General features: G+C 42.2%; 1 protein-coding gene across 3 annotated transcripts; it reads right to left on the bottom strand.

Annotated features, from left to right (window-relative positions):
• Positions 1-6: 6 nt before the first annotated feature.
• On the bottom strand, positions 7-21,819 carry LOC139606994 (SH3 domain-containing protein 19-like). 3 transcript variants are annotated; one of them, XR_011684753.1, is made up of 18 exons: positions 21,424-21,819; positions 16,702-16,738; positions 13,169-13,209; positions 11,739-11,832; positions 10,695-10,830; positions 9,956-10,112; positions 8,563-9,873; positions 7,107-7,178; positions 5,208-5,676; positions 4,628-4,925; positions 4,364-4,549; positions 4,193-4,251; positions 3,831-4,081; positions 3,532-3,563; positions 3,166-3,340; positions 2,841-2,920; positions 1,699-2,724; positions 7-1,653 (listed from the first exon to the last, which is right to left on the bottom strand). XR_011684753.1 is itself a non-coding variant. In XM_071459506.1 (17 exons), exons 1-17 carry the CDS (start codon positions 21,665-21,667, stop codon positions 2,617-2,619), a joined length of 3,750 nt encoding a protein of 1,249 aa, XP_071315607.1. In that variant the 5' UTR covers positions 21,668-21,819; the 3' UTR covers positions 7-2,616. The 3 variants fall into 3 exon arrangements, 2 of the variants coding, with proteins under 2 accessions (XP_071315607.1, XP_071315608.1); XM_071459506.1 differs by having other exon boundaries at positions 7-2,724; XM_071459507.1 differs by having other exon boundaries at positions 7-1,801.
• Positions 21,820-24,858: the final 3,039 nt, after the last annotated feature.

Below are 24,858 nucleotides of genomic sequence, written 5' to 3'. Positions count from 1 at the left end.
ATAAGATGAAGATGAAAGGCCTCAAAGTTTTATTTGGATTAAAAAGTTGGAATGTTTGGTTATACATAAAATATCTGTAACAAAGCGATTTATCAACTTTTCACTGTCTCTGCCTCACTCACATTTACACACACACACACACACACAAACAGACACACTAACCCACACACTAGTGTTATAGTCACTACATTGCTGCACAATCAGTCCAATAGATGCAACATGGAAGATTTTCTCTTTGTTGTTGACATTAAATTAGTCGTGATGACGCCTGCTGGGCTGTAATTTCTACTATGACACTTGAAACAACGTAGAAAACAGAAACGTGGATGCTGAAAGGTTTTCAACGAGCTGTTTGAGTCCATGTGATTGATTGTCTAGTGAGAATTACTTTAACAGACGACTGAGTGCAGACAAGAGTAGAAGAAGAAGAGTTACATAAAATTTGCATTTTGTCTCTAACTTTTTACACAGTGGAATATTTTTTCATTGTTCTTACATGACTGTCAATAACAATGATTGCATGATTTACTCAGTACTGTCTACTATAATACAACTTCTCTGTCAACTGGCTGCATTTTATTTTGAAAATCTATGTTTAATATTGCCGTCAGACTTTCAAAATTAAAAAGACAATAAATAATAATTGAATAATGTAAAGTTGTAATCTGTGCATTTTATGTCATTCAGCACAAAACACTAGACCTTCAAGTGTCAGACAAACAACAAAATCAGAAGAATTCATCATCACTGCTAATTTGCTGACTGAACATTTAGAGAAAATCCTCCATGTTTTATCTCTAACAGAAATAAAAACACTTGAGTTTCAGGTGATGAGTGCGACTCATCTTCAGTCTACAAATGAGAGATGCTGCTTCTGAGATAAAGTGTTCTAACAAAGGAAACAGGGAGTGCTTGAAAAAAGACAGAACTACAGCCAGAGCCGCAGCGTCCTCAGACTGTTAATGTTGTGACACACTTCCTATTTTGGCACAGTAACATCGTTTAACTGCAGGAAGCAAGAGAAGCCTGACTATAATAAACTATGAACAGGTTTCAGTACCAGACGTGATTTTTAAGTTGTGCAAAGCTTATTTCATTCATGTTTATTTAAGGTTTAAGTTTGTAGTGTGCGATTAACTTCAATGACTGGTTACTCTTTGCTTTTATTGAGCTGCTTTCTCTTAGTGTCGCGTTTTCATCTGTTAAATACAAATAAGCATCATACTTTACTGCCAACTGTTTTCTAAAAGGCATCAAAATGAAAACACATCGCACAACTGTCCTCAAGGACATTGCGCTTTATTCAGCTTATGTATTTATAGATCTAGTTTTCATGTCAGTGGCAAGAAAGCTGAGAGAATTTGTACTGGAGCAGAGTTGTGCGACGTGTTGAGGTTCACACTGTTCTGCAGTTTTCATTGTGTGTTAGAAAAGTTTTGGCCACTAGTGATGTAGATAACAGATGAAAACCAGCCGTAAAACAATCCGGTTTAAGTGTCAACACTTTGGGGAATGTAAAACATTTTAAAGATATGTGCAACAGTCATTTATAAATAGCTACAGGTACCGACCAGTGTCATAAAACAAAACATTTAATTCCAACTAAACAGAAAATTTCCTCATCATTTGTCTCAAAAGTGGCAGATTCTTGCCCTCAGCTCATTGAGCTCTGAGGGAAATCAGCATAAAGCTTCACACAGGTCGCACAACAACACAAACCTCAGCTGGTAGTTTCCCCTCAGGAGGCTTCAGCACAGCGACCAACATCCTGCCTGCAGCTCTCCCTCACCTCGCCGCCCGTCTGCGGAGAGATGAACTGTCAAAGCCTGACCCTGCAGTCGCTCGTCTTAGAACTGAATAATGAGGAGCTTTAACACAGTCGTCTAATCTGCTCTGGCTCTGGATGAGAATTAACACTCTGCACGGTTCACTGTGTTAAAGATAAATGTAGTTTTAAGTTTTAACTGAGTTAGTTAAAGTGAATTAATCCTCCTCTCTCAACCTGCTGAGCTGAGGGCTTCCAGTTCAGATGCTGCAGCACTGACTGAAACATCTGTAAAAGACACAAAGAGCAAAGGCTGAAGTCGTCTAAAAGCAGATGTCCAGCTGTGTCCGTCCATCATACTGATCAGTTTTACACGAGTGTCGTGAGCAGAAGCTTCAGGGTTTGAGTCCACAAATCCAAAAAGAGTCAAATCCATTCCCACAGAAGAAAAACATCACAACAGGATGAGACAAGACTTAACAACACGATGTCAGTTGTCAAGGCAGCACAGCTCCATCCTGTCCTTTGTCGTCATCGGTCTCAGTTGTCATGGCGATGTCAGGTGAGGGCTGTCAATCACAGAGTCAATCCGATCACGTCAGAGTCCAGCTCAGTAACAAACTATGAATAAAAACTGACCAGGCTGCATTTGTTTTAATTTTTAAATGTTCAGGTTTCAGAGAAGAAAAAAAAACCCAAAATAAAACACTGAAACACCAGATATGTGTGCGTGTCCGCGTGAGCGCAACACAAACGCAGGAAACACTCTGCAGGGTCGACGGTTCAAAACCTGAACCTGTTTAACAGACGCTGAGAGAAAGTGGTTTTCAGGCCGTTTCTGGATCTCCTGGTCAGAGAAGTGAAATGTAGTTTTTAGGCACGATCCCACGCTTCCCGCCCACAACTCCCAAAATCCACTGCTCATCTACAGACTCCACCTGTGTGATGATGTCACCGACCTGCAGGAGGACAGAGACAGAGACAAACGCAGACACATTCAGGTGTTTTAGCTGAGTTAGATTTAAACAGGAGACAGGAAACGTGGTTATGTCAGAGAGAAGTGAGCCTGACTCACCTTCAGTGTGAGCTCATCCTCGCTCTCTGCTGCAAAGTCAAACACAGCCTTGGCCGACTGCTGGACTGGGACTGGCTGGACTGGAAACGTGAAGAGGAAACAGGAGTTAGAGACCCGGGCAGCCCCCCCCCCCCCCCCCCCCACACACACACACACCTGCAGAACACACCTACTGAGTTCTGCAACAAACTCTTCCTGTCTGTGTGTTTTGCTGCTTCATGTGTCAAAATATTTTCTGTTTACCTTCTGATGTGATTGTTTATTTCATACTTTATTCTACAGGTGTGTTTTTGTTTGTGTCAGTGTGTGTGTGTGTGTGTTGTACCCTGGTAGGGCTGTGTGAAGGCAGCGGGGTAAAGCCCCTCTCTCCCCTCCAGTTTTCCTCTCCTCCATTCGGCGTCGATGTGCTTGGTCACTTGGATCAGCGCCCCCTTGTGGAAGGACAGATCCTCTGCGGTCTGACCGGGGAAGTCAAACACAGCCATAGCCCACTCCTCTGCCTGCACACACACACACACACACACACACACACACACACAAACAAACACAGATTGAGCACATCAATAGCTACACATCAGTAAAAGACTAATCACAACAATTTTTGAAAAATGTTGACAATTTATAAAACACAGTGTGTGTGTTTGTGCAACAGTTCACACTCACACACACACACGCTTACAAACACACTCACCTCTGAGTTTGGGTCCTGTGTGGTTTTTAGTGCTGTTGAGGACAAATGAAAAAAAAAAGACGATTTAAAAAAAAGACGATTATATAAAAGACGACGTGAGGAAGAATGAAATCTGTTTTATTATGATGCTTCCTGCATTTAAACCTGTTCAAAAACAAACTTTTCTCTGACTTTCACAAGATGTGGTTCAATAACTGTTTGCTGGGTAAAAACCAGTTTATTCTGCTGCAGTACAGTGGGATCACTGGTGGTTAAGTCCTGGATAAAAAGCAAAGCAGGACCAAAGGAAGTAAACCCACCAGAACTTTTAAACACCGCCGTGTCCACCAGCGTAGTTTTTGTTGTTTCCCCTGGCGACGACAGCGGCTGTGGGAGCGGCTCCACCACCTCTGCGAAGCTCAGGGGGAATATTCCTATTCGCCCGTGGATCTGGCCCCGCCCCCACTCCTGCCCTATGAGCTCGAGGAGGGCGATGACATCGCCCTGAGAGAAGGTGAGCTCGTCCTCTTCTTCTCCCTCGTAGTCGAACAGGGCGATGCACCGAGGACCGCTGCGCACACACAACAAAAAATACACAAAATATGAAGCAAGTGATAAATTCTAACAATAAGCAGAGTCCAGGGTTTGGTGTGTGTTCCTGTTGTGTGTCTGTATGTCTGACCTGACAGGAGGAGGGTCCGGCTGCTCCTTCTGTTCAGTGGGCTGCACAGGGAGGATGGACTAAACGACAAAGGAAAACAAAACTAACATTAACTCACAGAGTTTAAAACATTTAGAGATTTTTATCCAGCTGAGATCAGACGCGAGGAGAAGACCAGCTGCTGGGACTGACCTGGGACTCTGACAGGCCCAGGTCCTCCAGGCCGGGCTTTGACTGGCAGTCCTGATTGAGGACCGGCTCTGGTTGGGTGTCCAGGTCCAGCAGACACTGTGATGGGCTGATGAGAGGGGTGACAGTGGTCTGAGGCTCTGAGGGAACCGGGCTGGGGTCGTCCAGGACGATCAGGACTTCCTGTTTCTGTGGTGAAATTGAGAAATTACATCTCAGGCCTCAAATATATGATCTCATGTTTACTGTGTGTGTGTGTGTTCACACCGTGTAGCTGCTATAGAGAGGATGTCCAGGTTTAGGCCGGGGGGGCAGAGGTGGCCCTCTCTTTGGGGCCCTCTGAGCCTGCAGCTGATTTGCTGTTGAAGCTGGAGGAGATGGGGTGGAGGTGTGTGAAGGTGCAGACTGGCTGACCGGTGAGATGGATGGAGCAGGACTGGTTTTGGAGGGAGGAGGGAGCTGGTTGGCTGAGGAAGCTGAGGAGCTGATGGATGGAGGCGGTGGTCGCCCAGGAATGGATTTGATTGGAGGAGGACGAAGGGGGAGGAACTTTCCAGTTGAAGGCCTGGAGAGAAAGAGACGGGTCAGTGAAGAGGAGGAGATGCCGTTCCAGCTCCAACTGATGGAAGACAAACTGTATCTACAACAAGAGGGATTTGTCTGATTTTTATTTCACTTCTGTTTATCTGAGCTGGATTTTTACTGTTTCTTTAACAGCAACAGCAGCAGGAAACAGATTCAAGCCAATACTGAGCAACATGACTCCAGTTTAATTAACAGTGGAGTCTCATTATATCAGTTTATCTCCTGAATTACCTCAGTGCTTCCTCTCAGTGAATTTACTGACCGTGGAGGAAGAGGAGGGTCTGAGGAGTTTGGGTTAGCAGGGCTGGTAGTTTCAGCTTTGGACTGGATCACAGCGCCTTTCCTCAGGGCTGGAGCTGGAGCTGGAGCTGGAGCTGGAGCTGGAGCTGGAGCTGGAGCCAGATACAAAGACGGGGCTGGAGCTGGAGCTGGAGCCGGAGCTGGAGCTGGAGCTGGAGCTGGAGCCAGAGACAAAGACGGAGCCGGAGCCGGAGCTGGAACTGGAGCTGGAGCCAGAGACAAAGCCGGGGCTGGAGCTGGAGCTGGAGCTGGAGCTGGAGCCGGAGCCGGAGCCGAAACCAAAGCCGGAGCCAGGGTCAGTGGTTTGGTTGGGACCAGGGGAGCAGCTGGGCCTGACGGTTTGGGGGCTGTAACTGCAGGTTTGGCTGGGACTGGGTTTGGATCTGGAGGCGTTGTTGAGGCTCCAGTAGGTTTAGGGGCCAGAACTGGAGCTGGAGGTGGAGAGCAAAGGTCAGACTGCATGACTCATACCACACATTCATATATTTTACTTCTTATTGTTCATATCACAAGCTGAAGTCAACAATTAACAATAAAGGTAATTAAAAAAAACGTGAGACACTCAGATGAATTAAAGCTAGGGTAGGCGATTTTTGGCATCAGTAGATAAAAACGTCTGCACCTCCTCTCCTCTGTTTCCAGACTTCAGGAAATTTTGCCTCCGACAGGAGACTTTGGCCAATCACAGAAAGAGAGCGTTCCTATTGGTTGTTCTGCAGTGGTAGATTCAACATGAAAGGTTCCTAATAATGTTCCTATTAATTTGGCTTTCTTCCAACTGGTTTTGGTCATTTTTATTTATCTTTTCGAGATTTCTGTGAACCCCAGCTTAAATACAGAAAAAAGGTAAAAACAAAATTAATATTAAAAAGAGTAAAAACACAGAACAAGAACAAAAACAAAACAACTGCCACACTGCATCTGTGAGACCATGTGTAAAAATGTTTTTTTTCTGTACTGACATCTGACTGGAGGCTTTTATTGTGAAGCAGCTGCAGGAACAGTGTTGGTATCACAACTGAAATAAAGATTAGTCCTCATGTAAATCAGACATTTGGATATTATAACACACTCTTCAGGGTTATGTTTCAAGATGGCAGCATGCATGAGTGCAGCAGCTATTTACTCCAGCTATTTTGTTTATTATTTATCTTATTTTATTATTAGAAATCATCTGTGTCTTGTGTTTTTTACTTTTTTTCCTATGCACAAATCCTAATTTTTTACAATGACAATAAAGGTATCACACATATAACCTGTAGGTTTGTGTAGAGTCATATTATTTTGTTGTTGTTTTCTGTGTGTGTTTTATTTTGTCAGACGTTTTCTGGCTCCACAACACAACTGAGTGTAGAAACTTTTCTGTGAAGACAATAATAATACTCTTCTCTAGCTACTGGTGTATGAGGCAGCCAATAAAACCTGGCTAGTTGCATCATGGGAATTATACACTGCCAGACACATACAGCTGACAACACACACACACACACACACATACACACACACACACACACACACACACACACACACGATTCTGACACATCAAACTCACAGCACACAAACAGTGGGGGCTTTTTTCTCCTCACACAATCACAGCATTTTTCTTCCACAACGTTTGCGTTGCATAATGTAACCCCCTTTCCCTCTTCTGCTGCGCACACGCACACACACACACACACACACACTTACACACTTGAATACAAACACACACCACTTTAAATCTCTCCACATGTTTGCATATTTCTGCAACATAACGAGGAAGCAAGATTTGTGCCTGTAAGCTCTCAATTGCTCCATTGTACCACACACACACACACACACACACAGACACAAACACACACACACACACACACACACTTACCGCTGGTTCTGCGTGGTGAGGTCAGTGATGCTGGTTTGGTCGGGACGCCTGGACGGAAACTTCCTACTTTCACTGAAACAACAAAAATCATTAAAAATAAAAACAATAAATATTACCCATCAGGCTTTGCTGATACATGATATCACTTTCAGCTTAACTTGGCCTTTTGATTGACAGGTACAGGTTTGATAAGGGTCAAAAGCAGAAATGAAATACAGCTGGAATGATTAGGCAATTGATTGAGTAGTCAATCGACAGAAAATAAATCATCATCCAATACTTCGATCACCAATTGATCATTCTTTTCAAGCGTTAACATTTTTCATACATGATATTTTGCGGTTCCAGTCTCTCAGTTTGTTGCTTTCTGTTTCGTTATCAGTAACTAAACTAAACACAGCTCCAGTTTGTTATCACAGCTGCAGCTGCTCAGTGGATCACAGATAAAGGTCGGTCAACAGACTGGAAGCTTATCAGCAGCAGCAGCGACACGACCACACGTTCAGGTTATCGCTCAGGAGACGACCTGAACTTCAGCACACGTGCAGGAGTCCAGATGAATGAGATCAACTGTTTGTGCTGTAAAAGCCAAAGATTTCCTCGTCAATACCATCGACTGCCCCGAGACTCTTCCTGCAGTTGAAGCATAAGTGCAGCTCAGCAACAAGGCTCGATACTGGCACTGATTCATTTTAATTCATTAAGCTTTTAATCAGATAAAAGCCAATATTTAATCAATATCAAAGCCTTTCTCTCTAATTTTTAACTATCTTTTTATTCCACAAGTAAGCAATCAATAGTGTTACCAACATGCAAAAATGAACAATTTATATAAATATATTCACAAAAAAATGCAAGGACCAACTGTGAGATTTTAAGAACTGATACTAGATCGTTTAACTGAGAGATTAATTAAAAAATATCAATGAGACATCTCACCTTTAGAAGTGCTTATGTAACTTATGTTAAGGACAGCAACTAATGATTATTTCATTATCTATAAATTTGTTGATTATTTTCTTGATTAATTGTTTTGTCCATAAAAGGCCAGAAAATAGCAAAGCATCTTCATCATATATTCAAATCATTATACGATATTTAGTTTATAATCATAAAGATTGAAACAAGAAAATATGCCCATATTTTTTGGCATTTTGGTTTAAAAATGACTTAAGCTGCTGCTAGTTTTCTTTATTTCTGTCACTCAAGTAATAAAATTCATCTCAACTAATAATCTATAAAGGTAGATGTCCATGTGTTTGTGATTATAAAGCAGGTCTAGGTTCTATATTAATACTGTGAAAGTATCAAAGCCTCAGTCCACAGAGAAATGCACACAGACTGTATTCAGAAACTGAGCCTTAAAACCAGCCGTCAGGACTTCTGGAACTTTGTGATGTCACAACAAAGCAGTCACTGCTCTCAGTCAGTAGTAGTCAGTAAAGACAACACTCACCAGTTTGGTTTGCAGTGTCCTGCTTCTCTTCACTTCCAGCTTGAGTCTCTGTCTGGGATCCGCCACAAACCTCCACTGAGGGTCTCGGGGGCAGAGTCGGGGTGGTGTGCCCAGCTGCGGTGCTCTTATCCTGGTGTGGTGCTCCCATGCTGGCCCTTGGGGCAACTGGAGGTCTGGGTGGGGGTTTGGGGTTGTCACTGAGAGAGGGGGTGTGTTTGGGTGGAGGGGGCCTGGGTGCTGGGACAGGGGCTGAAGCAGGGGAAGGGTTAGTGGATGAGAGGGTGTCTGTAGTGGACTGCGGTTTTGGTGTCAGTGAAGGTTTTTCAGTGGTTTTGAAGGGTTGGGGTCCTGATGCTGGAGCAGGTTTCGGGGCACAGGAAGGTGCTGGTTCAGTAGCAGTTGGAGGTTTCGGGTTCAAGTCTGCAGAAGGAGATTCAGCTGTTTCCGGAGTCTCTGTACCACCTGAGTCTGCTGCTGCCGCTGCTGTCAGACTACCATCTTCCCAGAATACCTTGCTGGATGGTTTTGGAACATGTGAAAAGTTTTTGGGTTTTGGGGCGACAACGGGAGGTGCAGATTTGGCTGGTTGCCCTTGGAGACGAGGGCGTGGCCGGGGTTCAGGTCTCTTTGTGACAACAAAGTCTCTGTTGTTACTGTCGCAGCTCCCATCAGCCACCTGCTGCTGCTCAAAGGCTTGTATCCTCGCTTTCAGAGTTGCCATGTCTTCCTCGTCCTCTTCCTCGTCTCCTTCCTCACTCTCTGACTGGCTGTGCCCGCTGCTGTCGCTGTGGCGATCAGGGAAGCCCCAGTCGTCCGAACTGAAGGCCTCGAGCAGCTCCTGCAGGTACTTCCCCTGACTCACTTCCTGTTTATTGGTGTCAGCTGCTGCACGGGCGGCTAGAGTGGCCAAACCGTCCTCACGCAGCTTCACCAAAGTCTGAACTTTGACCTCGCTGCTGACTGGCTGGACACTGATCTTAGAACGAGGGCGCGGTCTGGGACGCTGCAACTGGACGTGAGAGGAAGCAGTTGAAGGAGTTGCCGTGTCAACAGCAGCAAAACCCTGATCCCATTGGTCAGTTTGGGCACCAGTGGTTGAGGTCAAAGGTGAACACAGTTCAGGGAGGGCGTCACAACACTGTGTGTGTACAGAGGTGTGTGTGACTGTCTCAGGGTGTGTGTCTTGCACCACACTGTCACTGTTAAGAGAGGTGAGTGTTGATTGGCTGGTGGTGAAGGTGATGTCATCAATGTGAGATGACTTGGAAGGGTAGGGCAGAGGTGGTCGTGGTGGTCTCACCGGTCTTCTCTCTGAAACACACACGATTCTGATCAACACACATTCACCAACAAATAAAAACCAACTGAAAACACGCGAGTGAACAACCCTCACCCTGCGGATCAGGAGCAGACGCTGGGTCAGTCTGTGTGGCGATGGTTATTGTGGAAGCTGGATGTGACGAGGATGAGGAGGAGCGGGAGGAAGAAGAAGGCAGGAGACCCTGCTCCTGAGTCTTCTCTCTGATCACCTCCTCATAGGAGGGAGGAGGCTGAGGAGGAGACGCACAGCAAAGATAAAACTACAGCTTAAAGATTAGTTCCAGCCTCCAGCTTGGCGAAAACCTAATAATGATGAACTTAAGCTGATATCAGTCATCACTGCCAATCATCTGTGGTTAAACCATCATTACTCACCAGTTAATTGATTAATCAATTGGTCAACCAACAGAAAGCCAATCAGCAGCTGTTTTGATGATTGATAAATCACGATAATGTTTCACGTATCCTCAAATGTGAGGATTTTCTGCTCAGATAAAACAAACTGTTTCAATACGTATATAATATGTAATATGTCCACATGAGGGAGCTGTTCAGTCACTGCCACAGGTCAACCTGCATAACTCCAAGAACACCAGCAGCAGAAGCAGTTTAACTCCAGATGCAGATAAGTGAGCGTCACAACCGACAGGCAAAGAAACTTGCTCCACCTGCAGGAACTGACGGCTTCAGGTTTTTCCAGAATCTCTCCACTAAATGTCTCTGAAATCTAAATTTTTTTAAATACTTCAAACAACAAACTCAACTAAACCTTATTCATTGACACTGAGACTTCAACACAAACAGACAGTTACCTGTATGGACGGAGGGATCGTGGGTCCCCAGATCTGTGCGGCAGGAGGAGGGGGAGGTGGGAATCCCCCAGAGGCCCCTGGGAACCAGGACGTGGAGGTCAGCGGCTCTGCAGACAGGATGGTGATCTCTGGTCGCCTGGCAACAGGTACAGATAACAGGAAGTCAACAGAGGGATATCTAGAGACGTCTGATTTTTAAAGTTCCCATCCAGTCTAAAGGCAGATGTCCATGTGTTTGTGATTATAAAGCAGGTCTAGGTTCTATATTAATACTGTGAAAGTATCAAAGCCTCAGTCCACAGAGAAATGCACACAGCCTGTATTCAGAAACTGAGCCTTAAAACCAGCCGTCAGGACTTCTGGAACTTTGTGATGTCACAACAAAGCAGTCACCACCCTCAACCCCAAGCCCCACCCACCTGGACCCACCATCCAACCTTGAGTGTTTACCTGAAATCTGCTTTATTTTTATTAATCAGAAGAGGGGTTTGCATTAGGTAATATTACCTCTAAATGAAAATACAGTCAAATCAATGTTTTGTACTTTTTCAGCACCTCCCTGCTCTTCTTGTGTTTTGTTGCTCAGCTGTGGCCTCAGTCTGAAGCAACACAGTAACAAGAGGCTCTGTGATTAGAGAATAGTTTATAAATGTTTATTCTGGCTCAAATCCAAGAACCATCCAAGTGTGAGAATGTGAAGCAGGAATAAACTGCTCCTGACAGTCAAACAAGTCAATTTCCTCATAAAAGGTCACGTTTGTCGAGTAAAAATACCCTGTTTTTTGCTGAATGACATCAACATAATTGAACTGTACAACAGAGAGTCTTAACACATCTCTGAAGAACAAGATGCTTGTGTGAGTTCTTTGCAGTGTTATATAGAAAAGGGAGGAGAGAGAAGAAGCTGATACACAGCTGTTCAGAAGATAATGTGGCTGAGACTTTTCAGTTTCCTGTTGAAGGAAGATTTCTCACCAGTTACTGATAAGGACAGAAGGATTTAAACCATCAGCCTCATAAAGCAATAATCCAGCAGGGTCTCACCTCCTGTCTCTGTCTCTGTCTCTGTCCCTGTCCCTGTCTCGCTCTCTGTCTCTGTCTCTGGACGTCTCTGAGAGGGACGTGGACCTGGTGGAGGCTGATAAGACAACAGCACAGACAGAAAACAGTGACGTGACGACAGTGAAGTGTAGGAACAAACAGATGCTGAAAATATGAAGCTGAACTCTGATTTCTGGCTTCTGTGGAAATTTAAATCAGATTTCATAGGGTTAAAACAGAAAAAAAAATCTCTACAAAAGCTTATTCAAACCAAAAAACCTTTATTTATAACTCTAGGCAAGATACCATGATTAAATGAGAGGACACAGTACAGTATGAGTACAGTGGTGCATGTACGTTTACTCTAAGTACTGTACTTAAGTACAATTTTGAGGTACTTTACTTGAGTATTTCTATTTGATGCTACTTTATACTTCTACTCCACTACAGCCATTTTTACCAGTTTCCCTTCAGATCCATATACTTTATATTAAAACTTGATCAGTTCATAAAATATGATGCATTGTTTTAGATTAAACTACAAACAGTAAAACAAAGATATTAAATTTAGTGTCACTTTATGCTTATATGTTAATGCATCACTAACAATCTGACAAACATTTTGCTGTTTGCTTTTTTCCTTCTGTACTTTTAATGTGGGACTGTAACTTGTAATGCAGTATTATTACACTGTGGTACTGCTGTTTTTACTTCAGTAAAAGATCGTATTACTCCAACAGAAGTGGTTGAACAGTCGACAGTCCAGCTGGATTTTATTACCCCACTAAAGGTCAAAATGCATTTTTTCTGTTTTTAAAAATAGGAATAGGAAAAACTTTTCCAGGCCACGATTCAAACGGATGTCAGATTTCTACAAAGCTCTGTCAGAAAAACGCCAAACTTTCTTTTGCTCTTTCGGTTCAGCCTCAGTCGTCACACACTCTATTAGTCTTTACAACCCTAGAGTTTCTGACTCAACAAAGTTAGAAAGACTAAATCAGTTTACCCTCAAACTGCACCGACTGATGATTGGACAGTTGTAGGTTTCTTGGTCTTATTGTACATCCTTTAATTTGATTATTTATCCAAGATATTCACAGCATCCGGTGTCATAAATGTTTGGACACTGTGTATTCTCTAGTTTTCAATTGGTTTTTCATTTGTTAAACTAAAGTTATCAAATTTGTTCCAGATACTGAAGGGTTACTTGTTGTTTTCCAAGTTAAAAACCAGCCTAGAAGTATCTCAGAGACAGTTTTATTTTCTTTTTTCATATTTCATAACTGGCTTTATCTACTGAGAATCTCCTGAAGGTATCTGTGCGGTGTCACAGGGCTTGTTTAGACTTCCCTCTGTTTCTGTACAGATGTACACAACTTCACAGATCTACATCGACAAAGCACAGAAAGAAGAGTCTGAGGATGGACACTCACTTCTCTTGATGGCAGCTCTGATGGACGACAGAGGGCCCTGGCTGCAGAGAGGGAAAGAAAAAAAGGGAAAAAAGGAAACCATGAGTCACGTTAGTTCACCTCTGTTGCCATCTCTCTCTCTCTGTTTTCCAGTGATAAACATAGCTTGGTCGCCCCACCCAGTCCTCAGTATTGGAACTCCACACCGTTAGCTGAGGGGTTGCTGCCTTGCTCTAGGGCACCTGAGCATTACATAGTAAATCTGGCAGGAACAACTGTTTAATGGAAACCACCAAATTAACAGGCACTGAGGCACTGGAGGGGGAGGGGTTACGTCTACAGGTTTATTGTTCATGTCTGTGATTAATGGAATAGTACTACCACCTCAGCTCTGCTGCAACAGTCTCTGCTCCTGATCACAGGGATGCACTTATCAGTTTGTCTGTTTGTGTGCACAACAGTTTGTTTATGTACCAGAGAGGTTCCAGTAACATTTTCTCCTTCTCGATAATGATAACCACTCCTGATACCTGAACTTGTGCATTGTTGGAAACTGAAGACTGAGTCGATACCACTGGTGGGACTTTCCAGGGTGAAGTATTGCCAGATTGTTTTCTTTTGGCTAACGTTATACTATCAACCAGAATTCAATTCTTCTTCACTGCTCTAAAACAGTAGCTTATACAGGAAGTTGTGATGTGCAGCCAACGACATACTGGTTTACAGCTGTTCTATCCTTGTGTGAAACTATAAAGTTTATCAATAAAGTTCACAGTATCCCAGCTGTGCACAGACTATGTACTTACTGATATCCAGTACCATGTTTTAGGTAGTACTGAAGGCATTTCTGATACTAGTATTGGTATCTCTCAACTCTATAATATTACACAAAAGTTCTAGTGTTAAAAATAAATGAACTTTACTTATTGTTTGCTGCTTTGACCATTTGTACCTGACAAGTATAGTCTAGAACAACACTAGAGGCTGATCTGAGATCGTTTTGCTAGACCCTGTTACAACCCCCCCCCCAACTTGCTTGTATCGTGAAACAGTAATATTTGTTCTGTAGCTCTAAACAAAAACTCTAGTAAATGTGCTCAGCAGTAAGAAAGAGGACAGACACTCACATCCACTGCACATAAAAAAAGGTGTTTTTTCCTCGTCAGAGGAAACTGAAAACGTCTAGAAACACAAATTACACAGGAAGTGTTTAAAGTTCACATCTTGGTAAAAGGGTGAAACATCCTTTTACATCCCAGAGGAGAGAGACTGACGGTTACACACATCTGTCCAGAGCAGAAAACCAAGCTAGAGCCCAGCTGCTGGTCTTTTAAACGCCCTGACTCAGCTGGTTGTCGTCAGCGATGGGGAAAACACTTCAGTTCAACTTAGATCAGTGTGTGTCTAAAAATAAATATTTTGTAGTTAAAGTAAATCATGGAGTTTTATGTCACAGGTAACTTTAACTGAATAGTTTCTCCCTCTGTTTTTTTTTTTTTTTTTTTTGAAATGTTGTTTTTCACCCTGAACAAACCTCTGGAGCAAAGAATCCGCTGAAAGCACATTTTTCTAGTTTTCCATTTTTTTTCTAAGTATCCCAGAGAGAGAATGAGGAAAAACATCCTGTTATTCCCTTATTGAGACAATTTATCAAATTCCCAGTCTTCACCTGTCTGCAACCCAAACCGTCTGAATGATTCAAAGACGTTTCTAGAGCTGCAGGATCAGAGGGAAACCAGCACCTGAGCCAGGATTCCTCCCATTCAAATGGAAAAATAGTTGTTGCTAGGCAGGATAGGAAATAGAGCCAGACTCACCCAGATGACAGAAGAAGGTCAGACGTCTTTCTGCACCTATTTCTCCCTCTCTGTCTTTTTAATTGTGGAACTGTTTTATTTCCCTTTTACTGTGTCTTTGTCTCTGGTCGTCCCTCTCTGTCTTTCTTCCACAGAGCTGCTAACCATGAACAGACACACATGACTCACCCCTGACACTGCCCACACACACACACACACACACACACACACACACTCCTTTACTTTAAACAGAGATGGAAAAATTATCCTCTTATCCTCCTCTTTCCATTTCTCCCTAATCTCTGAAAAAAAGTTTGACAAAACAAAAACACTTGGAGAAACTTGGTTAAAAACTCATCTTGTAAATAAATTCTGTTGTTAATGTTATGTGATGGTCATTTTCAGTCACAGTGGCTGAGTGTCTGCTTCATGAACACTGTCCCTCTTTGCTAATGCAGCTTTTCTATGTTTGGCAAATGTTGTCATGGCTTTTCTGTTTGCCCCATTACATCATTTTGGGGTGTGTGCGACTGACGGTCCGGCAGTTCAGGCAGACTGATGCAAGTCACAGCTACAAAAGCAGCAGGACATAGTGAGAAGAAGAGAAGAGCCACACTCGGTAGGTAAGTCGTAGGTTAAAGGGCCAGCCATCAGAGAGGGGGGGCAGGATGTGATACAGGAGGAATTTATACTTGGTTGCACACATGAAAAGTGACGAAATTAATTTTTGGAAGATTGGAAAAAAGAGGGCGTCATAGTTCAATAGAGCCAAGTTTTAATGGATGGATCTGTCTGTCTGTTTCTATTGTTCATGCACACCGGGTTTCACCGGGTTTTAGACAATGCATGATTTGACTTATGTTTTAAAAATAGGCTCTCAAGATGTCTCCAGAGGAAGGAAATGCAATGTAACTTAAGTTTGTTTATAAGAAAACTCTAATAGCTTGTTTATCTACAGCTGCTCTTCAGCTGTCTTAGTCAGCAGATCAGTTCTCAACATGTGTTCTGCTTAAGGTGAAGAGCTGAAAGTCATTACTGGTCCGAGGTCAAACCACCAACACATAGAACACCTAGAGAACCCTGATGTGGAAAAAGGAAAAACCCCAAAAAGATGTCTGCCAAACTCAGAAAAACTTACTTTACTTGACTTGACAGCCTCAAAAGTGATGTTGTGCTGAATCTCTTCCTTTGTTTACTACCTTTCTAAGCACAGTCTGCTGTTTCCTCATGTTTCACAACCTTCTTACAATCCCTTTTGTTTCTCTAGTTACTCTAGTTTAAGTGAAATAAACTAAAACCGAGGCTCCGTTTCCCCCAATAAACAGACACACACAGTCTTTAAACCCTGTGACTTCTCCGGCTAGTTGCCATGCCAACCGGCCAACAGCCAAAATACTTTAAGGAGTGTGTCAGACCAAGAAACCAAAGGGAGGAAAAGAAGTCCTTGCAAGTCTGTGAGGATACTGAAGGAAATAGTCCCAATAAGCACATGTGTGACTTTATGAAAGCGTCTGTAGAAGCAGTTTTTCTTCACAGAAGGTTAAATTTACTCATGTACCTCTAGAGCAAAACGTCTTTCATGTCTGGTCGAGATCAAAGAGATCAGACCTTTCACCTGGATTCAACATCAAACAAACCTTTTCAGCCAAAACACCTTGCTACATATGGGTCACATTAGACGCTCACTTCCTGGTGCCAATTACTCATCTTGGCTGAACTGGTGACACAAAGAGAATGAGGAAAAAAGAAAGGTCGTACCTGTGACGATGCTCGGGCTTACGTCTGTCAGGACGACCTGCAGAGAGAGAGAGAGTGAGAGCGAGAGAGAGAGAGCGAGAGAGAGAGATTGTGAAATGTCCACATTGTGTCAAGTATGAAAAGTGGCCATTTAATGTTTCACCAGAATCCTTGACTTGTTTACTTGCTCTCAGATCCCACAAAGACTTGACAACCCTTCAGTCTCTGAAGTTGTTTCCAGCAACTTGCACAGACTTCTTAGTCAGGAAGGAGCATAAACCTTACGACAGAGTAAATACACAAGAAAACACACTGAACAACTTCAGTTCTGGCAGCAGACGACCCCGCAAATCCCACAAGAACCAGGAAGTGTTGCATGTTCTCGAACCAAACCAAACATGAACAGCAACCAGCAGCTTGTGCTGTTGATAAGCAGAGACATTTGTTCTCAAAAGGCCAAAAAAGAAGGAAAGAAAGCTCAGTATGTGTGAGATCGTGGCTGGAGATGTGTGTAGGACTGTAGAGCCTACAGAGGGACTTAGAGGTTGGGGAAGGTAAAGCCTTGAGGCGACACACAAGTGACATCATCAGTCGTGATGCCAGTCGCATGTTGCAATGATGAAGTTGGATTTTTTTTTTTTTTATTAAAAAAAGAGGGTTAAAACATGTTTATATTCCCAAAAGTATTGAAGAAGTTTTCATAAATTGTCCCTCTGTGGGTCAAAAACAGAAATGTATCCAGAAATTTGAGGCAGAATTTTGCCAACACAGAGAGAATCCCTCTTCCATTTGGTTTTGTGGACAGTCTTGCATGCAGGAAGTGATGCATTCTGTGTTTTCAGCTTAAATGTTAAAGACAGAAGAAGAAGACCTGGTAATCAGGGTTGCACACAAAGAAAACAGCACCACCAACAGAAACTATATCAAAGTAAAATCAAAAACAGAGGACGTCACAATCCCCTGCCCACGCTTGTCTGACGGTCAGGTGATCACCACACTGACAATAAAAATGACGGGAAAAGTAAAAAAACAAAGAAACTTGCATCCTCCTGAACCTCCTGTCATCCCCTTCTCAAGGTGAACAAGGAGAAAGAAAAGGAAAAGGCAAAGAAAGAGGACTGAACTTTTTTGTCTGTGTGTGCATTTTCCCATTTCCTACCTCCTCTCCTTCTCTTCACCCCCCAAACTGATCACCAGGTCAGCTTGGCTCCCTGTGGCGTCCAGAGACTAAACGTTGACGTGTTTGGAAAATACTCCGCCAGCACTTCCTTCTTTCTTTTGCTTCTTTTCTTCCTATTCTGCTTTTAAAAAGTCAAAATTTCTCTCTTCTCTGCTTTTGTCCACTTCTTCTCTGCTCTCTCCTTCTCTAAAACTCTAACTGGACCGCCCGTCTGAGCTTTCTAGCTCTCTGATAGGCAGAGAGCAAACCTGAAGCGAGGCTGTGATTGGCTGCTGTGGGATTCTGCTGGAGTCATCAGGACTTTTAATACTTCCAGATGTTTGTCATGCAGCGGGCTGGCTGAGCTCTGCACTGAAGCTGCGTTCAAACATGCAAATGCACACCACAGCAAATTTTCCTCAGAGTTCGTCACTGTTGGGTTTCTCGCTTGGCACGATGAGGTCAGAGGTCACGGTCAGAGATTGGAGCTAAAAGGGATTACTTCAGTGGGGTTGGCCATCATGACAGCAAACTACACTTCCTCAAAGCTGCTGTAATCAACATATGTTTAAATAATGGATCAAATGACAACACATACATAAAAGGGTTCACACGTGTGACAAGTTATCACCTGGAGTATTTTAGCACCTTTTAACTTGTTTTGGTTTCACAGCCTGCAACTTTACTGTTCCAGTTCTCCCTCATTAGTGTTTCAAGAGACGGGAATTTTTTCAAATTAAGAGCACTGATAAACCCACTGTACATTACCTGCCCAGCACCAAAGAGCAGGGAGACAAAGTTATTAACTCACAGGTGAATTCAGTGGAGCATTTAGCCGCTAAAGAAGCAGATGTTTCCCTCAGGAGTCAGTGGAGACCAAACATAGAGTAAAAAGTAGTAAAAGTAAAGTAGTTAAATTCATCAGGTGATCAAAAACGTGACTGGGACAACATCTAACAACTATCTTGACAACAGATTAATCTACTGATTATTTTCTTAAATAATCCTTTGGGCAGAAAAATGTCCACCAGTTCTCCAGAGCCCAAGGAAACGATTTCAAATGTCTTGTTTGGTCCGAGTTAAGGGAAACAGATAATGAGGTTATTGTTATAGAAAATGTCGTCAGCAAGTCGTGGCTATTTAATATTACAGAGAAACATTTCAGTTACAGACACACTGTAAACGACACACTGTCTGGTAGGAAACCTTTCCCCTTACCGACTGAACAATGTGACATTTATCACCTGTCACATTAACGGTCGAGCCTCTGTGGAAATAAATGGGTCACTTTATTGTGGGAATGTCTCAAAACTACTCAACTGGTTTCAGCATCTTTCCTTTTTTACATTGCAAAATGTTCAAATCTCCACTCTTCTTCACTTTTGTTTTTCTTTCTGACAGAACATTTTTAAATGGAGGTGTAATTTGACTCGAGACCGTGACTTCAAATGTTTTGATTGAGCTGCATTTCCCGAAGCTAAGGAGAGACTAAAGACAAATCTTTTGGGAACAACTAATTTCAGATTCCAGAAAAATTTATCACAGATTGTCTTTAAATCCACAGAAAGACCAGAACCACAGCTGCTTTCCAGTGTAACCGGTTAATGATGTGCTGAAGGTGTGAGCAGGCTGGTTTGTATTCAAATATTTTACATGTTTATGTTTTCAAATTAAATTTCCTCCATGTTGAAAAATATGTGCAGCTCACTGGAATCAATATTGTTTTCTTAAGTTTCAAAACTAAAATAAAAGCACACATTTGAAACACATTTGTTGGAAACTCAGTGACCTCAGCTTGTCAGGATCACATGCTCGAGTCCCATTGCACAACACCAGCTGACTTAGAAACACATGTTCACAGATCTGTGTGTTTTTACCGTGTTATGAGAATGAGCTGATGAATTAATGTCACTGCCAGGTGGATTTCTTTGAAGTTTTTCAGCAGTTTGGATGTGATTGACATTGAGGAGTCCAATTTATTTGCTTTTTTTCTTTTTAAGAAAGAAGTTAACTTTTTATTTTTTGTGATGTTTTAAAAGTGTGCTTAAATATGCCGTCTGGAAATTCCCATTTTCTTTTTTGCTCAGCTCTCGTTGCTGTGGCACCTCCCCGTCAGACCAACTGTCACCTGATATCACCTGTCAGTGGAACTTTAACTTCCTATTTCTTCTTCATCTGTTTATTCCAAACAAACTGGCATCAGCAAGTCTCCTACTGTTTCCTGATCTGCTCTATGTCCGAGGCGTAATGGCCTCTTCTCCCCACACTGATTCACAAATAAACCAGAGGTGAGAAATGTACAATCATGGCTGAACTGTGTTCAGGAAATAAAGCATTTCTGCAAACATCTTAGTGGTTGTCTCTTCATCTGAGGCTACAGTCGAGACATGTTAGTCAGAGTGAATTCTCTATTAAGTTACATATAAGTTTATATTGCAATAGCAACATGTCATAATTTAGCAGATTTTGTGGAAATCTAAAGAGAAAATTAATCGTGGTCCCCTGGCCTGATGGGTGAGGCGAGGACGTCATCTGAAAGGTTTCTGTGGAATATACACTTACACACACACACACACACATACACACACACTTACAAAGAAAAGCCTTGAAAAGTCAAGACATGTTAAATTATAACTTGTGTTTCCGTGAATGAGAGGGAGAGAGGACCAGACAAAGAGGGAGGACATGTACATTAAATTAATGGCTGTAAGTCTTGGCACAGGCCTGCACCATTTCAGCCGACTGGGAACGTTTGTTTTTGTGTGTGTGTGAGTGTGAGTGTGTGTGTTTAAGCCTGCATGTGTGAACTTTGACCCAGATGATGACTTGTTTGCGAGTTGATACAAGAATTTATGGCTTTGGGTTCGAGCAGGTTACACCCACAGTCAGTGAAGTAGCCAATAAAGAAAACTTCCTTTCAGCTGTTTTTCATTTTCGACTAATTGGTCAAATATTCGCTTGATTCATTGGTAAAGGATCAATCATTTGGTACATAAAATATCTAAAAACCCCAAAGCTGACATATTATTGCTCCTCTTCTGAATCATACACGACAGTGAACTGAAAACTCTCAATTCTGCATTTTTGATTGGACAAAATAAAACATTTGACAAAACTTTAGAAGGAAAATGTAAATCTATTTCTTATTTCTTTTGGTGCAAACTTCTACATGGCGACCACTTTGTGACTCTGTAAATTAGTGGTATTTTAAATCTAGTCTGTTCAGTACATTTGAACAGTTTCATCAGTCCTTTGAGAGATTTAACAGGACCACTACAAATATCACAGAAATGTAAGGACCCGGAGGAGTACTGAGGATCCCAGAGCAGCCAACAGTACCATGAACTCACCACAGAAATACTGCAGTTATACATAAACAATACTACAATATAAACCAATGGAGTATTTTGAACTTGATCTGTTTTCTGGGCATCTATAGTTTCGGGTTAAGCCTCAGTTTCCCGCTATAAACTGGACAGTCGACTTGTGACAACTTATTTTTCCATAACGAATCGATAATGTGATCGATATCAGGTGGATCAGCTGGAAACAGGCGGGATGCGTTCACGGTCCCGCTGCTTTACCTCCGGAGCTGTGCGGCGGGCGTCGGGCCACTGGTTCCCGGGTGTCCCTCATCATGTTGTCCTCCTCTTCCTCAGACCTCGCCTCGGCCATTTCTCCTCTCTCTCTCGCTCTCTTTCCTTCTGTTTCTATCCTTCCTTCCTTTCCTTCCTCCCTCCCTTCGTCCTGTCTTTCTCTCCGGAGAAAATGGAGCTGGGTCAAAACAGAGACGGGAACAACATTATTCAGCTCAGTCGTCGCGAACATCCACCAGCAGCAGCACAAGTTCACCCAGACACCGCGGACCTCTCAGCCGGAGCCCCCCCCCCGGGATCAGCGCAGTCAGACCCAGACCCGCTGTTACTGAAACTACACTTGTTGTTTCTGGTTTCGGCTGAAGAGTTTCTCTCTGTCTGCCCCCCCCCGGGCGTGACGTCACAAGATGAGGAGGAAAAAATGGAGGACAAAACTATCAGCGAACAGAAGTGGGCCCCCCCAGAGACAGGTTGATAGGTGGCTGGATCTTTTCTCTGCCTGTGAGACGCTGGGTACAAGTTTTCTCAATTAGATAACCACAAAGAAGCGAAAAACGACCACAGAGACACAAAACAACACCAAAAAGAGATAAAAAACGACCACAGAGACACAAAACAACCACAGAGACACAAAACAACACCAAAAAGAGATAAAAAAAACGACCACAGAGACACAAAACAACACCAAAAAGAGATAAAAAACAACCACAGAGACACAAAACAACACCAAAAAGACGTCAAAAAGACAGAAAACGACCACAGAGACACAAAACAACACCAAAAAGAGATAAAAAACAACCACAGAGACACAAAACAACACCAAAAAGAGATAAAAAAACAACCACAGAGACACAAAACAACACCAAAAAGAGATAAAAAACAACCACAGAGACACAAAACAACACCAAAAAGAGATAAAAAAACAACCACAGAGACGCAAAACAACCACAGAGACACAAAACAACACCAAAAAGAGATAAAAATACAACCACAGAGACACAAAACAACACCAAAAAGAGATAAAAAACGACCACAGAGACACAAAACAACCACAGAGACACAAAACAACACCAAAAAGAGATAAAAAACAACCACAGAGACACAAAACAACACCAAAAAGAGATAAAAACGACCACAGAGACACAAAACAACACCAAAAAGAGATAAAAAACAACCACAGAGACACAAAACAACACCAAAAAGAGATAAAAACGACCACAGAGACACAAAACAACACCAAAAAGAGATAAAAAACAACCACAGAGACACAAAACAACACCAAAAAGAGATAAAAAACAACCACAGAGACACAAAACAACACCAAAAAGAGATAAAAACGACCACAGAGACACAAAACAACACCAAAAAGAGATAAAAAACAACCACAGAGACACAAAACAACACCAAAAAGAGATAAAAAACGACCACAGAGACGCAAAACAACCACAGAGACACAAAACAACACCAAAAAGAGATAAAAATACAACCACAGAGACACAAAACAACACCAAAAAGAGATAAAAAACAACCACAGAGACGCAAAACAACCACAGAGACACAAAACAACACCAAAAAGAGATAAAAATACAACCACAGAGACACAAAACAACACCAAAAAGAGATAAAAAACGACCACAGAGACACAAAACAACCACAGAGACACAAAACAACACCAAAAAGAGATAAAAATACAACCACAGAGACACAAAACAACACCAAAAAGAGATAAAAAACAACCACAGAGACACAAAACAACACCAAAAAGACGTCAAAGAGACAGAAAACGACCACAGAGAGATGCAAAATGACCACAAGATGAGAAATGATAAGAAATAGATGCAAAATTAGCACAAGGAGACACAAAACAATCATAACCAGTCAACCAAGAGATACAAAATAATGATTACACCACACAAAATAAGAGAGAAAACAGCCTGAAAAAGATGCAAAATGACCACAAAGACACACAAAACAACCACAGAGAGATGCAAACTCAACCCCATGCTTGGCATTTACAATGGGATAACTCTCTGAGAACAAGAGTAATGTACCAAAAGACAGTTTATCCAATAGCTGAGATATTTCTGTCTGGAACAAAGCAGTGGATCAGCTGACAGACCGACATGGTATCACATAGCCATGTCACAGCGTGGCTATAAATGCTAAATATATCCACAATAACATGCAAATTGTGTCAAAGGGAGGTCTGTTTATGTGTATGTGTTGACAATGAGATAAAAATAGAATAAAGCAGCAAAATTATTACATGACTAACACAACAGAGAGAGAGAGAGAGAGAGAGAGGTGCTGATTTCAGACAGAGAGGGAGTGACTCAGAGTGACAGTGTTGAAAACACTGCGAGGTGGAACAGGTAGGAATGTAAACAGTTATTAACAGGTCTGGACTAGCAGCCGTTGTTGGCACTGATGATAATGTTTTTTTTTAATTCATTTCACATTTTCAGCTATTCACAAGCACACACAGCCTTTCAGTGAAAAAGACACAAAAGGGAGTTAGTAGCTGTGATTATTATTTTATTCAATTAATTTATTATTATTATTTACTAGTATATATGTTTGTTTTTTTATTTATGATTTGTAACATTTTTTCTGCTCTACTTGTGCGTCTAAATATGGAAACAACATTTTGTAAAACCGTGATCAGAAGATCAAAGTGAGGAACCAACAATCGAAACACTTTTCTGACCACAGGGGGATTGAAATGAGTCACCAGCCAGTTGTAGTTTCAGCGTTTTGCCTCTGGAGTGCAGCACTGACAGCTCTACCCAAACAGGAGCAGCACAGAACACCACCACCCACCTCCAGGAACAGCTCTGACGCTGAATCCAGCCTGAATCTGAATCTGATTTTGTGTCCACACTGTAAAAAAAAGTCTCTTCACCTCCTCAGTTTTATTTGTGGTTTGGTTTCAACCAACTACTGTTTATGATTTATCATAATTTATCCTTATTAAAACATTTAACATCAAATGAGGTCACTTTTTAAAACAGATGGTGAGGATGAGGATGGTCGGGTGGCTGTGATCCAGATGACCTGTACCACCAGCTGTTCACCTGCGTTTCCACGGTGATTAATGCAGCCTGGTTAACAGCATCACACAGCAGGGGGCCACAGTGTGTGTGTGTGTGTACTGTTATTTATCATATTTATTTCTGGGGCAAAAATCTGTTTACATTATCACAACACTGACATTATAGAGACTCATCCCCCATTTGTTGACAACCACATAGAAAGATAGATCTTTTCTTTCTTTCTTTCTTTCTTTCTTTCTTTCTTTTTTGTTTGTTGTGAAAAAACATCACAGTACACTAGGAATATGTACAAATACATTTACAGTATGAGGTTATAGTTAGATTATACTACTACAATACACTGTGTACCCTGTCTTTCTCTTAGGGGCGT

This window comes from Trachinotus anak, unplaced genomic scaffold (genome assembly GCF_046630095.1).
Source record: "Trachinotus anak isolate AG129_WGS33_773 ecotype Australia unplaced genomic scaffold, CSIRO_AGI_Tana_v1 ptg000023l, whole genome shotgun sequence".
In the NCBI taxonomy this organism is placed as follows: Eukaryota; Metazoa; Chordata; class Actinopteri; order Carangiformes; family Carangidae; genus Trachinotus; species Trachinotus anak.
Note: the sequence above shows the minus strand (reverse complement) of the source record. Positions and strands in the feature narration are given on the sequence as shown.